Source organism: Eleutherodactylus coqui, chromosome 9 (genome assembly GCF_035609145.1).
Source record: "Eleutherodactylus coqui strain aEleCoq1 chromosome 9, aEleCoq1.hap1, whole genome shotgun sequence".
NCBI lineage: Eukaryota > Metazoa > Chordata > Amphibia > Anura > Eleutherodactylidae > Eleutherodactylus > Eleutherodactylus coqui.
Genome location: NC_089845.1, coordinates 140,202,130 through 140,218,002, shown reverse-complemented (window position 1 = coordinate 140,218,002; position 15,873 = coordinate 140,202,130). Strand labels below are relative to the sequence as shown.

The window sequence follows — 15,873 nt, the reverse complement described above, 5'->3', positions numbered from 1 at the left end:
TTTCCAACGGAATTCCCGCAGTTTTTCAGTGCGGCCAAACAGGGAGAATTCTGCTGGAAATCCGCCCCGTGTTAACCCAGCGTTACAGGGATGAAAGCTTAGGCCCCTAGCCGGGGGCGGGAGCGCAGGCCCCTAGCCGGGGGCGCAGGCCCCTAGCCGGGGCGAATAAAAAACAGAAAAAAAAAAAAAACACTCATCTTTTACACCAATTTACTTCAGCGCTGTCCATATTTGCTCAGTAAAAAGTACAGACAGATATAGTATATCCCTCAGGGCTTATTCACACGGGCGAGAATCTTGCCAGAATTTCATGCGTTGCGAGACGTACAAATATGGACTTTTTCACATGAGCGATTTTGCGAGGATAAGAATAGCAACATGTTCCATCCCTGGGTGTTCTCCCGGAACGCCTCGCCCATTGCTTTCAGTGACATTGCATGTCACATCCGCAGGCCGTGTGATGTGCATGCAAGTGCGATGGGACGTTTCCACATGATGCTACATGCGCTCATCCGTGTGAATGTGGCCTTAGTCTGGAGGTACTACCATGTTTCCCACAAAAATAAGACCCTGTCTTATACTACTTTTTGACCCTAAAGAGGCACTAGGTCTTATTTTCGGGGGATGTCTTATAACAGCGACAGAGCGGCACAATTTCACTTTTGCTTTCGGGGGCAGCCTCATTGATGAGGTGCGCTAAATGCAAAACACAGTAGTCAACAGAAGATCGCTTTCTAGTAGTGGGGTTTGTAAACCCACCTCTAGGAAGCGATGGCTCTGATTGGTTCTTGAGCACTGCAGCTCAGCCAATCAATGGAGCGCTCGATGAACCAGTCACAGCCATCGCATTTAATGGCTGTGGTTGGTTCCTTTTGCATCGTATTGGACGCTTGAAAACCAATCAGAGCCATGGCTTCCTGGATGCGGACTTTACAAATTCTGTTACTAGGGAGCAATCTTCTGTCGATGGCGGAGGACTACAAGCAAGCTGCCGGAACTCCGCAGAGCGACGTCGTGAGTATATACATACAATGTAGTGTAGCTAGGGCTTATTTTCAGGGAAACATGGTAGTACACACTTTCAAGGGACGTTTAGTACAACAGAGAATGAGATCACTTGGATAACAGCATGACACCACCAACAAGAAGACATCTTGACAATGGCATGTGATTTTTGCAGCTCGTGTTCTGATGAAGCAGGCAATACGGTGCCACGAGGTAGAGCTGCGGGGCCATAAAGGACACTAGGTCTGAAGTGAGTGGTGGATGTCTCCACCGCGGCGCAGATTACTCATCACACAGTTGAAGGTTAACATCTTGGGTCCCACATGTCCCGTCCGCGGCATACAGGGTGTGGAGCCATGCGGCCGGTCTGACACTAATCCATACAAACATTTCCTCAGGAGCAGAAAGCACGGCACTAACGTGCGTCCGCCGCGCTCATTACAGCCGCGCTAATGTCTTCTGCCTAATAAAGCATTAACCCCTAATATGAAGTACTTGCTCCTCGCTGAATAACCTGCTACACATATTTGTGGCCCGTTTTCCTTTAAACCCAAAGAACCGCCAGAGGGGTTTTTCTTTTTTTTTTACTGGCGCAGACGTTTTTGTTTTTGTATTTACACATTATCTAACGTGCATTTTTCTGGCCTTTTCATGTCCTTTATGCCTCATTGTGTGATTGTTCTCAGTACACAAACCAAACAACCTTGTAGATCAGATACCTTTAATGGTAATGAGAACAATCACAGTCTACTGGCTACACGGCACCGAACCCCTTCTTCTTCATTATACCTCAGTTTGTGCGGATCCGGTTTGGGATCCCAATATCTTCAACAGAAGCGATATTTTGCACAGCGCAGTTTTTACGCAAACAGATTTGAAATCTGCAGAACATAATATTTGGCGGTTAATTCTTGTCGCTGGAAACCATATTGGACGCGCCCGATTGAGTGGGGCTAGATCCGAGTGCGGATCCACGGAGATTAAAAATGGAAAATCGCAGCAGAAATCTGAGGGTCGGCTTCAGATTAGATGGCAGATCGCATCAGCATTTCGTGCCTGTGAGAGTACGCAAAAACATGCAGAATAAATGCCAAACCTACAGCCGGCTGGGAACGAAAAATAATGTGACTGACCCCCCAAAAAAAACACAAGCGACAAAGATTTTTTTTTTAAAAAAAAGGGAAAATTCCCAGGTTCCGGCACATTCAGCAGTTAGTTACCCATCCACTCCCAGAGAAAAAAAACGCCACATGTGAAACGACCGTTGGACCAGTTTCAGGGAGATATGTGTCTACATTATGGCCGCGGGACTAGCGCTCCAAACGGGGGAACAGGACGCCGGTGGGTCAGCTGGTGGCTATAATAACCGTCCTGTGAAACCGGCCTTCGGTTGGAATCACACAGGCCATTTGGGTGGCAGAGTATGGTGGGATTTTTTGCACCAAAGACAAAAGTGGATCCAATGATAGAAAGTCAAAGTAGTAATACAATAAAAAGGAGGCTTCAGAGGAAAACGTGGGAGATTAAAAAAAAAAAAACGCAAAAAGATAGGACGACGCCAATTTTTTTTCTTGCAACATCACGAGTGAAAACATCACAAATGTGAAGGACACCACTGAAGAACATGGGTTTCGTAATTCTGTGTTTTAATCACCCATTGCGCGAAAATCCTGCGATTTTCTCACCGTGTGGAACCACCCTAAGAGTCGGTTCACACAACGCAGATTTCAAAGAGCGGAAAATAAACAGGGAATCCGCAGCACCAGAAGCGTAAAGCGGCAGCCTAGCGCGATGTGCGGCGCATTTCACATCTGTAGTGTAGGTCTCTTCCGCGGCGGATTTTCCTTGTGGATGGGGTTTGTGCTGTAAATCCTGGGCATTTTCGGCAGCTAATTCCACTGTGGAAGATCTGCAGTATTTCCGACCCGTGTGAACACGCTCTGTATATACCTTATAGGACAGGTCAGCAATGGTTGATCAGTCGGGGTCTGCCACACAAGAATACGCACTGCAATACACAGGGGTACAGAGGAGCTGCAGCTGCGACCTATATAGGGGCTGGTGCCTACACTGCTCTCATTGCAATCAGTAGGCGCTGCGCCTGCAGTCTCCGCTCTGCTCCCCTGTATATTACAGCGCTGACAGCAGGCACCCAATCATCTGATCAGTCAGGGTCCGAAGCGACTGACCCCAGCCGATCAACTACTGACGACCTGTCCTGAGGAGAGCTCATCAATACTATTTCCCTGACAAGGCTGCGTTCGCACATCGTCGATTTGCTGCGGATTTTAGTGCAGATCTGCAGCAGATTTCACCCCTTCAATTTGAGTTCCACAAAAAGGATGAAATGTGCTGCAGATCTGCCTCGAAATCTGAAACAAAATCCACAGCAGATCAGCGCCACGTGAAAGCCCCCCCCCCCCCCCCTTAGGTTATGGGTAAAACACCAGAAAAAAAGTGCCATGCCCGGAGGCTGCGGAGGCTTTCGGGTGAGGCTGCCTGCAGACGTACGGGTCGGATTCAGTCAGCAGATTTCCACTGTGTAAGACCTGCAATTCATCGCAAAAATTAATTGTGGATGATTGCTGATCTGAGCGTTTTTCTGCGCGGATGTACAGCGTATCGTCCACGTGGAAAGAAAGAAAATCACAAGCAAATTAAAAGGTTGGCCGCCCCTCTTATGTGAAGGCAAGCGCCCAGACGACGTTGTCTTGTGCTTTCGTTGCAGCGGTCAGAGCGGCAGCATTTAGAGCGGGATGCAGCGCTCTTGGCCCGGCTGGTGTATGATACTTTTGTGAAGAGTCGCATCCGATGCTCAGGGGTAGTGGACCTGCAGCGGATCGTCCACGTCGGCGCTAATTGCAGATTCCGCAATTCAAATCCGTTGGTGTGCAGGCGGACTAAATAATTTTTTTTCTGGTGTTTTTCCAATAGGCTTTTTTTTTTAAGTGGCCACTATAGCAAAAATGCATATGTAACAAGTTAGACCATAAAATAAAAAATGATCACCTAATGCTTGTAAAAATGTGTGAAACGCCTGCCATTCTGTAAAAAGCATCTTAAAATACTGCAAAAAGAGCATTAGGGGCCGTAATGGAAAGAGCGATGCTTCATCTCGTTGGTACCCACTTCTGTGAGGGCACAAACTGCATGCGGGATCCAGCCAAACCGCTTAAAAAACAGCATTTCTGGCCGTTTACAATCCTGACTGGTAACAATGTATCGAGTGAGACTTCTCTTGGGACGTTTCGCTACTATTTTTCCAAATCCCAGCAAAACTGCAACATCGGTTTTGCAGCAATAAAAAGTAACAAACCTGCAAAAGACTTCTGAAACTGACCAATAATGCATCCTGCGAGATTCACAGAGCGCCGAAAGGTAAATAGAAAGTTAGGAAAACTTTTAATTAAAAAATCCCTGTACAACGGGAGCGCTGCGGTAATCTGGATGAGCTGCGACAAAAAGCTGCAACAGTTCCACGCAGAAAAATACGAAATCTCTAAGAAATGTTCCCAGAACGTCTTCATTGGTCACGAACACGTCGGAAAAGCTGCAAGAGGACTGAAAAAGATGGAAATATTACAATGGAGCGAGTCAAGCTTCTTAGATGGGTGATAGACGTTCTTTTTGGTACAACCCCTCTGATGCCGGGGCACAGCAGGCTGGTTATACAACGGGTCTAATGCCGAGGCAGATCTGTGAGTGGGGGTGCACGTCTCTGCAGCGCTCTGCAATCACCTACTTTTGCTACATGGAAGTAATGTGGCGATTATCAGGGTACGGATTAACGTGCCGATCTGCGACAAATTCAAGTTTCAGTTGTGGATCATCTTCAGCAAACTACAGTTTATAAGGTGGTGTTCACACGAAGCGGAAGTGCTGTCGCTTTAACAAATGTCATCTACACGTCTATCAACATGTTGTACGGATTTTACATCTGCAGCACGTGAACATTTAGTCCACACAAAACATGAAATCTGCATCCAAGCTACAAAATTCACACATCGGACGGACGCATTTTTTTCCAGACTCGCTGCAGATTTTTTTTACGTCTCTTGCGGTCGCCGCAGGCCTCACGTCCACGGGCGTTTTTGCACAGAGTTAATATGCATGCAATGCACAACCACATAATACGTGGTGAACGGAGTGAATGAAAGTCAATGGACTTCCATCGATACAGATGGCAGCATGCTCTGTGCCACGCAGCGTGACCCTGTACATCTGTATAGGCAACGTATGTAAAGCTGCCCATATGCAATACATTACATATGGCGGCGATTCATACACAACCCCGCTATGAAACAGAGCAGGGAATTTAAAAAAAAAAAGTCCCACTGTGCATAATTGCGTGCGTGAGATACGCGGGCGTGCGCAGTACACTCACTGCCCATATGTAGTCTCTGCTGGCATCAAAGCCAACGGTGAAGATGAGCCCCGATACTGTATTCTCAGAAGCAGATAAAATCCACTATGAGGCCCAAATCACACAAAGGGAATACGTTTCACACCTGCAGATCCCGGCTGGGTCTGATCACCCCGGGGCTTATTCCACGGGCGGATGCAATTTTGGTCCATAAAAAAAAACAAAAAAAAAACACCATTGTCGCTGAGGTTGTGCGCATTAGATGCATCTCTGATGCATTTGCACGTTTTTGTACGCCCGCACTGCATCCATATTCTCGGCAATTTTCATACACGCAAAACAAAAAAAAGCCCGACTTATGTCCCTTTTTCCCACCGCCTCCTGGCAACATGCATAAAAAAACATGCAGTGAATCCGCGCAATTGCAGATTTAATGTGTAAAAAAAAACGGCATGTTTAAACACAATGTAAATGAATGGTGTTGAAGAAAATACATATATAACACGGACAGATAATACGCCCCGTGACTGCGCCCTAAATACCAGCATTTTAAGGAGCTAGTTTGGAGGATAAGGCCGGTCTCACACGAGCGGATTTGAATTGCCGGATTCCGCCATATCCGTCCGCACAGATGATACGCAGGCAGTGAAGTGCATGGCCTTCGGCCGGTTTGCTCACACTTGCATGTAGGAATTGTGGATTCCGTGAGCGGATGAAAGCCAGCAGCGTGCTCTACTTTCCCATGGATTCCGCGTGTATGAGCTCCGTTGATCTCTATGGATGCGCTGCGTATGGACGCGGACTTGGACGCAAGTTGCTAGGAGACCAGATTAAAAAAACGGTATAAAGAAAGCCTGAATTTGTGGGCAAACAATGCAGGACGGAGTCTGAGGGGCAACACCCCATCCGGACGGTCTGCACCCTCCGCTTGTTCTTCTGGGATTGACCTCCACAACAATAAGGCTGGGTTCACACGGGGCGGATTTGCCGCGGAAATTCTGTCTGATATTTTGCTGCTGCAAATCCGCATGTGGCCGCTAATCCCGGGGTTAGCTGGCCATGTGGACAAGATTTGTGAAGAATCTCGTCCACACGGGACGGCGAATCTGTCAGGGCAAAGCCGGCTCTGCAGCACGGATTCCCAGGCCGCAGCATGTCAAAAAAAATTTTCTGTTGCGCCGGCCGTAACAGAAAAGCGTGCAGCCAAACACTCCAAGACCTGCGGCCAAGTGCGGTGGGTTTTGAAGCAGCGCTTTCCCGGCAGAAATCTTGCGTTTTTTCTCTGCCTCAAAACCACGAGATTTCCGCCAAGAATACGTCCCATGTGACCCCGGCCTAAGGATTTTTTTGCCTTTTCTTTATTTTTTTTTTAATGGTTTATACTACTTCCAAAATAAGTAGTATAAACCAGCCAAGCCAAGAGAGCAGCATCCGGTCCTAAAGGTTCTGAGAACATCTCACCACGACAGCACAAGGGAATGTCGCCTGCGCGATACAAGGGGGGGGGGGGGGGGGTTTCCAGGGGGTTGGGCAACTTTCTGATCCGCACACATACGCGACCATATTCGAAGGTCTTCCGCTGGGACATCCGCTCGTGGAATCCAACCCGCTCGTGTGAGCCCGGCCTTAGACCCGAGGGCCAGGTTGCTAAAATGCACTTGCATAGCACTTGTGTCCTTATAACATTGCTGCTAAGCAAACCTCCCCAGCCCACAGGAGGTCCCAAACCATCCAGAAGTACTGGAGACTTTAGTGAACGGCCAGGTTTAAACTCACTACAGAGTAAAATGCTAAAGAAAACAAAAAAAAAAATGGAAAAAAACAAAAACTTCCATCTTTCCACTATAAAGAAGCTTCCACAGAGTAGACCGAGCATAACTCGCCAACTTCTGCCCCGAGGCCTTCACCGTTGAGTTTCCCCCTCGCCACCACATGATCAGCAGCCACTACCTGTGGCAGCGCAGAACCACGAAAGGTAGAACTTGAGGATGTTCAAATAGCGGAATCTTCAGCATGAATTCCGTGTAAAAAAAAAAATGTGTTCAAAAGCTTTTTGGCGCGGATCCACACACGGATTGTTCCCTGTCAAAAAGGGCAAAATCATCATGTGGCATTCAGAAGCGGAAACAACACGGAAGCCAAGAAGAAGCGGCCTGTCACTTTTTTTTAGCTTCAGCATCGGAATTTCGCACTCGGATTAGACAGCGCAAATTCCGCATGCGGATCCACGCCAAAAAACGTAAATGTGAACATGTTTTTTTAGGCAGCCGAGTTATCTGAATAGGCGTTACCTGTCACTGCAATCCTACAATAAGTTGACCGCTACAATAAGTTTCCTCTACGGAAGGAGTCCGACTGTTAGCAGGCGCAGTGCTCAGCGCAAAACGGCAGGATTTAGGAGGTTTTCACAATATATAAGGTGACACTGAAAATTAAAAAAGTATGTTTACCATAAAACCGGACTTACACAATAAGAGGAGGTCAGACACAAAAGACACAAAGTAGAGCTCACAACATGCAAGCGTGGCCCCAACAAGGAGTATGACGGCCTATGGTAATGGTGGTTAGGAGTAAGGTCCCGCAGGGCAGTAGTACCCGGGTATGTTACCAGTGTCTCTGCGGGCTATCATTTCCTATAGAGTGACAGTAGAGCACAGACAGCGGAGCGACCTGCCGCACCCCTTTATACCACCATATTCATATACTAATCCTCAAGCACTCCGGCAGCAAAACCCTTGACTGCCACACAGGGTGTTCTCTGCTGGTAGGAGATCTCTGCATACATGAGCCATACGGGCACCGAGGGACGCTCTCCACGCCAGCGAGCGTCAGAAGACTCAAGTCAGATCCAGGACATTCTCTAAACAAACATCACTTTTATGGACACCCAGGAAAACATCCCTGGAATCACTGGGCGCCTGTAATACGGAGGAACAGTCACAGAGGTACATGAGGGGGCCGGGACCCCCAAGAAGAGCACAACAGCTGCATCTCTGATGTGGCGATCATGTCTTGTGTCACCGTCCTGTCACAGCAGGGACACCACCACACCAAACGGGAGTCAAGCCCTAATGGACCAGAGCTTAGAAACACCAGTGCCCAGTGCCCTCCCCCTCACACACTGCACACTAGCGACCCCTCCGGTCTCACGCACTGTACGCTAGTGACCTCTCCCCCTCCGGTCTCACGCACTGCACGCTAGTGACCTCTCCCCCTCCCGCCACACACTGCACGCTAGTGACCTCTCCCCCTCCCGCCACACACTGCACGCTAGTGACCTCTCCTCCTGCCACACACTGCACGCTAGTGACCTCTCCTCCTGCCACACACTGCACGCTAGTGACCTCTCCTCCTGCCACACACTGCACGCTAGTGACCTCTCCTCCTGCCACACACTGCACGCTAGTGACCTCTCCCCCTCCTCCTGCCACACACTGCACGCTAGTGACCTCTCCCCCTCCTCCTGCCACACACTGCACGCTAGTGACCTCTCCCCCCCCTCCTGCCACACACTGCACGCTAGTGACGTGCCCTCCTGCCACACACTGCACGCTAGTGACGTGCCCTCCTGCCACACACTGCACGCTAGTGACGTGCCCTCCTGCCACACACTGCACGCTAGTGACGTGCCCTCCTGCCACACACTGCACGCTAGTGCCGCCCCCTCCTGTCACACACTGCACACTGGTGCCGCCCCCCTCCTGTCACACACTGCACACTGGTGCCGCCCCCGTCACACACACTGCACACTGGTGCCGCCCCCCGTCACACACTGCACACTGGTGCCGCCCCCTCCTGTCACACACTGCACACTAGTGCCGCCCCCTCCTGTCACACACTGCACACTAGTGCCGCCCCCTCCTGTCACACACTGCACACTAGTGCCGCCCCCTCCTGTCACACACTGCACACTAGTGCCGCCCCCCTCCTGTCACACACTGCACACTAGTGCCGCCCCCCTCCTGTCACACACTGCACACTAGTGCCGCCCCCCTCCTGTCACACACTGCACACTAGTGCCGCCCCCCTCCTGTCACACACTGCACACTAGTGCTATCCCCTCCTGTCACACACTGTACACTAGTGCTGTCCCCTCCTGTCACACACTGCACACTAGTGCTGTCCCCTCCTGTCACACACTGCACACTAGTGCTGTCCCCTCCTGTCACACACTGCACACTAGTGCTGTCCCCTCCTGTCACACACTGCACACTAGTGCCGGCCCCCTCCTGTCACACACTGCACACTAGTGCCGGCCCCCTCCTGTCACACACTGCACACTAGTGCCGGCCCCCTCCTGTCACACACTGCACACTAGTGCCGGCCCCCTCCTGCCACACACTGCGCACTAGTGCCGTCCCCTCCTGCCACACACTGCGCACTAGTGCCGTCCCCTCCTGCCACACACTGCACACTAGTGCCGTCCCCTCCTGCCACACACTGCACACTAGTGCCGTCCCCTCCTGTCACACACTGCACACTAGTGCCGTCCCCTCCTGTCACACACTGCGCACTAGTGCCGTCCCCTCCTGTCACACACTGCGCACTAGTGCCGTCCCCTCCTGTCACACACTGCGCACTAGTGCCGTCCCCTCCTGTCACACACTGCGCACTAGTGCCGTCCCCTCCTGCCACACACTGCGCACTAGTGCCGTCCCCTCCTGCCACACACTGCGCACTAGTGCCGTCCCCTCCTGCCACACACTGCGCACTAGTGCCGTCCCCTCCTGCCACACACTGCGCACTAGTGCCGTCCCCTCCTGCCACACACTGCGCACTAGTGCCGTCCCCTCCTGTCACACACTGCGCACTAGTGCCGTCCCCTCCTGTCACACACTGCACACTAGTGCCGTCCCCTCCTGTCACACACTGCACACTAGTGCCGTCCCCTCCTGTCACACACTGCACACTAGTGCCGTCCCCTCCTGTCACACACTGCACACTAGTGCTGTCCCCTCCTCCTGTCACCTACTGTCACACCCCGCCCCTCCTCGGGCAGTGTGCCTGCCGTCCCCCATTGTCCCCCTCCGCTCACCTAGGGCCACCTCGCACGCCTTCCGCAGCTGGCTGTGATGCGCCCTCTTCACCTCCTTGTCGCTGAGGATCTTCTCCAGGGCCCGGGTGAGGAACATGATGGGAGTCCGCTGTGCACCGCGCCTCCTCGGGCTCAGGGCTGAGTGATATCCCGGCTACTGTGGGGCAGGTGGCGGCCGGCCCATCCCCGCCCGGGCAGCGGCGGCAGCAGCAGGCTCTGTCGGCGGCGGCTGTCACAGTGACGGGCTGGCTGCTCAGGGAAGCTCAGCTCTTCTCCTCGCCATGTTGGAAGGAAGCGACGTCAGGAGCGGACCCGCCCAGAGCAGCCACTGCAGCAACACCTGGGGGAGGGCCGGGGCCTAGTCACGGGAGGAGGGCCGCCGCTACTGGGGCTCGGCGGCTCCTCGTCTCACACGGCTGCAGGTCTGCTCGCCGCTGCTGGTAGCACAGCGCCACCGCGGAAGGCTGGCCAGGCATAGAATGACAGGAGCTGGACTGCAGACAGGGTGGCCGCCCCCTCAGGCCTCCTGGAAGTCACTGCTTGAGGGGGACATGTGCTTCTCACATGGATGTCAGTGTAAGGGTTATTCAGGGTAAACACTAAGGTATAATACATAAAGCGGGAGGGGGACATATAATACACAGACCCTGACGCAGGTATAATACATATAGCAGGAGGGGGACATATAATACACAGAGACCTGGAGCAGGTATAGGACATACAGCAGGAGAGGGACATATCATACACAGAGCTCTATAGTAGGTATAGAGCATATAGCAGGAGGAGGAGGACGTATAATACACTGAGCCGTGGAGCAGGTATAGTACATATACCAGGAGAGGGACATATAATACACAGAGCCCTAGAGCAGGTATAGAGCATATAGCAGGAGGGGGACATATAATGCACAGAGTCCTGGAGCAGGTATAGTATATATAGCAACAGGGGGGCATACTATACACTGAGCCCTGGAGCAGGTCTACTACATATAGCAGGAGGGGGACATATTATACACTGAGCCATGGAGCAGGTATAGTAGATATAGCAGGAGGGGGACATATAATACACAGAGCCCTGAAGCAGGTATAGTACATATAGCAGGAGGGGGACGTATACACCTTGACCTGGAGCAGGTATAGTACATATAGCAGATGGGGACATATTATACACTGAGCCCTGGAGCAGGTATAGTACATATACCAGGAGTGGGACATATAATACACTGAGCCCTGGAGCAGGTATAGAGCATATAGCAGGAGGGGGACATATTATACACTGAGCCCTGGAGCAGGTATAGGGCATATAGCAGGAGGGGGACATATTATACACTGTGCCCTGGAGCAGGTAAAGTACATATAGCAGATGGGAACATATTGTACACTGAGCCCTGGAGCAGGTATAGTACATATAGCAGGAGGGGAAAATATAATACACAGATCCCTGGAGCAGGTATAGTACATATACCAGGAGTGGGACATATAATACACTGAGCCCTGGAGCAGGTATACTACATATACCAGCAGAGGGACATATAATACACTAAGCCCTGGAGCAGGTATAGTAGATATAGCAGGAGGGGGACATATAATACACAGAGCCCTGGAATAGGTATAGTACATATAGCGGGAGGGGGACATATTATACACTGAGCCCTGGAGCAGGTATACTACACATAGCAAGAGGGGGACATTTTACACTGAGCCCTGGAGCAGGTATAGTACAAATAGCAGGAGGTGGACATATAATACACAGAGCCCTGAAGCAGTTATACTAGATATAGCAGGAGGGGGACATATAATACACTGAACCCTGGAGCATTTTAGTACATATAGCAGTAGGGGGACATATTATATACTAATCCCTAGAGCAGGTATAGTACATATAGCAGGAGGGGGCATATTATACACTGAGCCCTGGAGCAGGTATTCTACATATAGCAGGAGGGGGACATATTATCAGCTGAGCTCTGGAGCAGGTATAGTACATATAGCAGGTGGGGGACATATTATACCCTGAGCCCTGGAGCAGGTATACTACATATAGCAGGAGGGGAACGTATTTTACACTGAGTTCTGGAGCAGGTATACTACATATAGCAGGAGGAGGTCATATATACTGAGCCCTGGAGCAGGTATAGTAGATATAGCAAGAGGGGGACATATAATACAAGAGCCCTGGAGCAGGTGTAGTACATATAGCAGGAGGGGGACATATACACCTTGACCTGGAGCAGGTATAGTACATATAGCAGATGGGGACATATTATCAGCTGAGCCCTGGAGCAGGTATAGTACATATAGCAGGAGGAGGACATATATACTGAGCCCTGGAGCAGGTATAGTACATATAGCAGGTGGGGGACATATTATACACTGAGCCCTGGCGCAGCTATAGGACATATAGCAGGATGGGGCATCCTATACACTGAGCCCTTTGGTGGGCGTATTTAAACTGCGCCCACTGAGAGATTTCCGACATACGACTGCTCAGGGATCTTCTGCACTGACAGGAAGGAGGCAGCAGTCTGTCATCTGTGGGTCTACAGACAGCTTATATTCCATTGTCTCCAAGTCCTAAGTGGTAAAATAGCATGAAAACCCCTGACACGTCTGAAGCGAGCGCCGGTATCCCAGGGGAAGGAAGGGTATAGTTTCTCCTTAAGGAGAGCCCCTGGAAGGTGGAAGGAGACTGGTAAGACCATTCATGCTCCTCTGGGAAATAAGTAAATAAAAGATGGAAAAATAACTGCAGTGACACCTATTGGAAGGCATCATTCCTGCATGTTAGTGTCAGACGTTTTAACCCTTTAAGGAGCAAGTACGGTAAATATGCCGTGCTTGGTCCTGGGCTTTAATCCCAACCAATAGCAGATGTACGGCATGGGATTAAAGTCTCTGCTCCTGCATTCAAGCAGGAGCAGGTGGGGTCTTCAGCTGTTAGACACAGCCGAGGACCCAGAGGAGAAGGAAGAAGATGTTTTTAACCTCTTCTGCCTTCTTTCCCGGCTACATAGCGCTCAATGAACATTATTCATTAAAAAGTAAAAGTGGAAGTATTACTTCCATAATGCGACCCTGCGATCACGATCATGTGACCACCGGGTGCCCTCTATAACAGAAGAGCTTCAGGGTCCTAGCAGACCCTGATTAGCTCTGTTAGTGACTACTGTTACTGCAAGATGTTTTTCTCTGTACCTTGGGCTCCTATGGCAGCTACAGTGGAAAGGTGTGACATAATTTAAAAAAAAGACCACGTTAGTGACCTCCAGAGGTCTTATATGACATCATGGGGGATATAGATGGTAAAAAAAATTGTTACAAAAATAAGTTTTAAAAAATTACAGAAAATAAAAATATATACATAAAAAAGAAAATGACCCGCCGCTGACACCAACAAAACCACCGCCATATGCGCGCTGTAATCCAAAACTATAGATATGATATATCAAAAAACGGATATCCTAAGAAAAGAAAAGTTAGAGGGGTTTTCCAATTAGTAGATACTGTGGCAGCAGAAGGGGGGATGAAATGTATATTTAAACAAACATAAAAGTTATAAACGACAGTTTTGATGTCCACAATTTATATGCAAGCTTTCCCCAGAGGCTTACTCTTAAAGGGGTTGTCCCGCGAAACAAAGTTGGGGTATACACTTCTGTATGGCCATATTAATGCACTTTGTAATGTACATTGTGCATTAATTATGAGCCAAACAGAAGTTATTCACTTACCTGTTCCGTTGCTAGCGTCCCCGTCTCCATGGTGCCGTCTAATTTTCAGCGTCTAATCGCCCGATTAGACGCGCTTGCGCAGTCCGGTCTTCTCCGTGTTGAATGGGGCTGCTCGTGCTGGAGAGCTGCTCCTCGTAGCTCCGCCCCGTCACGTGTGCCGATTCCAGCCAATCAGGAGGCTGGAATCGGCAATGGACCGCACAGAAGACCTGCGGTCCACCGAGGGTGAAGATCCCGGCGGCCATCTTCGCAAGGTAAGTAAGAAGTCACCGGAGCGCGGGGATTCGGGTAAGTACTATCCGGTTTTTTTTCAACACATGCATCGGGTTTGTCTCGCGCCGAACGGGGGGGCTATTGAAAAAAAAAAAAAAACGTTTCGGCGCGGGACAACCCCTTTAAGGCTTATTTACATGAGCCTATATGGGCAAACGTTTTCACGGCCGGCAGATATACGCTTCCAACTGAGCAGTCTCCCTCTTCCCTCCCCCTCTCCAACTCTCTGTCTCTCTCTTCCCTTCTGAGTGGTTTGCAATTAGAGTGGGTGGAATGGGGGTAGAGCTAAGCTCACGCCCCCTCCCTGTAGCCAGTAATGGGAGTGGGCGGGACAGAGCTTAGCCCCACCCCTGCCCTGCCTTCTGCCATTGCAAACACCGAAGTGGAGGAGAGAGACAGAGAGCTGGTGAGGGGGAGGGAAGGGGGGACTGCTCAGATGGAAGCGTATATCAGCCAATTATCGACCATGTTAATAAGCCCTCAGGCTGTATGATCTCGCATTTGTAATGGTTTACCCCTTTCCTATTCTCCCCTCCCCCCCCAACCAACCAGTATTCTTGATAAGATGTTCATACAACTTCCATGTGATGTAACTAATGCTGGAATACTTCTGACATACTTGTAATTGCAATAAAAAAAGAAATTGCAAAAAAAAACAACTCATAAAAACCTCTATACTAACGTGATGCTGCTGCGTTGGTTGCTCTACTACTTTCTCTGTAGCGGTCACATTGTTCTTTATCCATGTGACCGCTGCATCCAATAAAACGCCCTGCAAGCAGGCTGGGCTTCTACGTGTGACCTGGTTACGGGATGCCACTAGGGTTGCCACCCGGCCAGTATGACAGGCTGGTATTTTCAGAGCCTGCACTGCCCCTTAGCGGCGGTTAACTCTCCTCCGTCAGGGGAAACACAGACCTGCAGAGCCGACAGCTTCCAGGGCCCCCGATGATGTCATGTTATGTGATACCCTGTGTGGGAGTGGTCAGGGATCACATGACCACGGGGCTAAGTAAATGTAGGACTCTGCAGCGGTGGTAGGACTCTGCAGCTATGTGTGTGTATGTGTGTGTCAGGATGGATGTAGTGGAGCTGTGGGTGTGTGTTGGAGCTGTGGGGTTCTGGATGAATGGAGTGAGTTAGTGGAGCTGTGTGTGTGATGTGTGTCAGGGTCAGGCTGGATGTAGTGGAGCTGGGTGTGTGATGTGTGTGGGGGTCAAAATGAATGTAGTTGAGCTGTGTGTGTGATGTCTGTGGATCAGGATGGAAGCAGCTGAGCTGTGTGTGTGTGATGTGTGTGGGGGTCAGGATGGATGTAGTTGAGCTGTGTGTGTGATGTGTGGGGATCAGGGTGGATTTAGCGGAGCTGTGTGTGTGATGTGTATAGATCAGGATGGTTGTAACGGAGCTGTGTGTGTGTGATGTCTGGGGATCAGGATGAATGTAGCGGAGCTGTGTGTGTGATGT

General features: G+C 50.3%; 1 protein-coding gene across 3 annotated transcripts in view; it reads right to left on the bottom strand.

The window, feature by feature from the left end:
- ARFGEF1 (ADP ribosylation factor guanine nucleotide exchange factor 1) overlaps positions 1–10,709 on the bottom strand; it is a 168,136-nt gene extending 157,427 nt beyond the window's left edge. Inside the window, exon 1 of one of the 3 annotated variants that reach the window (XR_010786634.1) lies at positions 10,404–10,709. Coding sequence is in view for 2 of the 3 variants with exons in the window: in XM_066578563.1 (XP_066434660.1) it covers positions 10,404–10,500 (97 nt within the window). In the remaining variant the exon portion in view is untranslated. The remainder of the gene's footprint in view (positions 1–10,403) is intronic. The other 2 variants (XM_066578563.1, XM_066578564.1) reach the window with 2 other exon arrangements.
- Between the last annotated feature and the right edge of the window lie 5,164 nt (positions 10,710–15,873).